General features: G+C 48.3%; 1 protein-coding gene across 1 annotated transcript; it reads left to right on the top strand.

Moving 5' to 3' along the window:
• The first annotated feature begins 248 nt into the window (after nt 1–248).
• LOC117873000 (olfactory receptor 52E4-like) lies at nt 249–1,196 on the top strand. The gene has a single exon (XM_034761952.1). It carries the CDS (start codon nt 249–251, stop codon nt 1,194–1,196), a length of 948 nt encoding a protein of 315 aa, XP_034617843.1.
• The last annotated feature ends 581 nt before the right edge of the window (nt 1,197–1,777 follow it).

The following is a 1,777-nucleotide window of genomic DNA, read 5'->3' on the forward strand; positions in this document are numbered from 1 at the left end:
GAAGAGGAACTCCACGTGGTCCTTTCCCTGGTTCTTATTAAATCACTTGGTGATGGCAGCATACCAGGTTTTAACCTAAGATGGTAGAAATAAGCTTAGGGGGCTTTCATGCGGGTCCCCACATCTGTACCCTAGAGTTCAGAGTGGGGAAGGAACCCTGACAAATGTTGTCTCTCCATTCAGGCATTTCTACTACGACCATCACCCGAGACCCTGGGAACACAGAAAGTCACCTTCTCCCCTACTCCATGTCAGATTCGAACACAACCGAATTCACTAACCCCTCCACCTTCATCCTCTTTGGCATTCCTGGCCTAGAGGCAGCCCATATCTGGATCTCCATTCCTTTTTGTGCTATGTATGCCATAGCCATGTTGGGGAACTTCACTATCCTGTTCGTCATGAAGAGGGAGCCGAGACTCCAAGAGCCCATGTTCTATTTCCTCTGCATGCTGGCTGTCACTGACTTGGTCATCTCTACATCCACCGTACCCAAAATGCTGAGCATCTTCTGGTTCAATTCCAGGGAGATCAGTTTCAGTGCCTGCCTCACCCAGATGTACTTCATTCACTGCTTCTCAGCGATGGAATCTGGAATCCTCTTGGCCATGGCTTTTGATCGCTATGTGGCCATCTGCCATCCCCTGAGACATTCCATGACCTTGACAAACTCTGTTGTAACCAAGATAGGCCTGGCTGTGGTGATGCGCAGTGGCATACTCACATTACCCTATCCCTTCGTGGCGAGGCAGTGGCCATATTGCAGAAGCAACATCATCCTTCACTCCTATTGTCGGCATTTAGCAGTGGTGAATCTGGCCTGTGCTGACATCCGCATTAGTAGTTACTATGGCCTGTTTAATCTTTTCTCTGGGATCGGAATGGATGTGTTTTTTATTGCAGTGTCCTACACTCAGATCCTCCAGGCCATCTTCTGCCTTCCCACAAAGGATGTCCAGCTCAAAACTTTTGGGACCTGCATCTCTCATCTTTGTGCCATCTTAGCTTTGTACATTCCAATGTTCTTCTCCTCTATCACGCAGCGGTTTAGTGAGAATGTGCCAGTGCATTTACGCGTTCTCATTGCCAGTGTGTACCTGCTGGTGCCCCCCGTGCTCCACCCCATCATTTATGGGGTGAGGACCAAACAGATCCGGGGCAGGCTTCTCCAGCTCTTTACACATAAAGAGACCTAAATATTTTCTCCTTGTGCTCTGGCTCTCAGATTGATCTCTGTGCAGATCATGTTGGTGCATGGTGCTGGGGCCTCTTCCCTGAATCACTTACTTGACAAAGAGACATTAAACCCTTTCCTGTCCTTACTGTGCTGTGTCAATGTGATGACCTGGGGAGTCAGTCTATGTAGAGTACACTGGGTTGCCACCTTTCTAATTGCTGTTAGTTGGATCCCTGAAATTGCAATCTTGCCTCATCTCTTCTGTCAAGCCTCGACCCTGCTGTGTGTCTTCTCCCCAAGGCCCTACCCCAGTCACTTTCTCCTGTCTTCTCCTCCCCTTGTCAGACGTGACCCAGTATCTCTAAAACCAATATGTTCTCACATCTTATGGCAAGTCACTTAAGGGACACTGGTTAGTGTTAAAATTTGAATGTTTATTGTTACTTCGTTACCAACTCTGTGGAGAGAGAGATCCCGTCAGGACTCCTGGGATCTATCTCAGCTCTGGGAGGGGAGTGGGGTATAGTGTGTTAGAGCAGGAGGCAGATACATCTGGGGTCTAAATAAGAAGATGGAATGGCCATACTCGCTGAAACCAAT

The sequence above is a fragment of the Trachemys scripta genome, chromosome 1 (assembly GCF_013100865.1).
Source record: "Trachemys scripta elegans isolate TJP31775 chromosome 1, CAS_Tse_1.0, whole genome shotgun sequence".
NCBI classification, from domain to species: domain Eukaryota; kingdom Metazoa; phylum Chordata; order Testudines; family Emydidae; genus Trachemys; species Trachemys scripta.

Coding starts and splice junctions, on each gene's coding strand:
- LOC117873000 (XM_034761952.1), top strand. CDS start 249: ATGTCAGATTCGAACACAACCGAATTCACTAACCCCTCCACCTTCATC.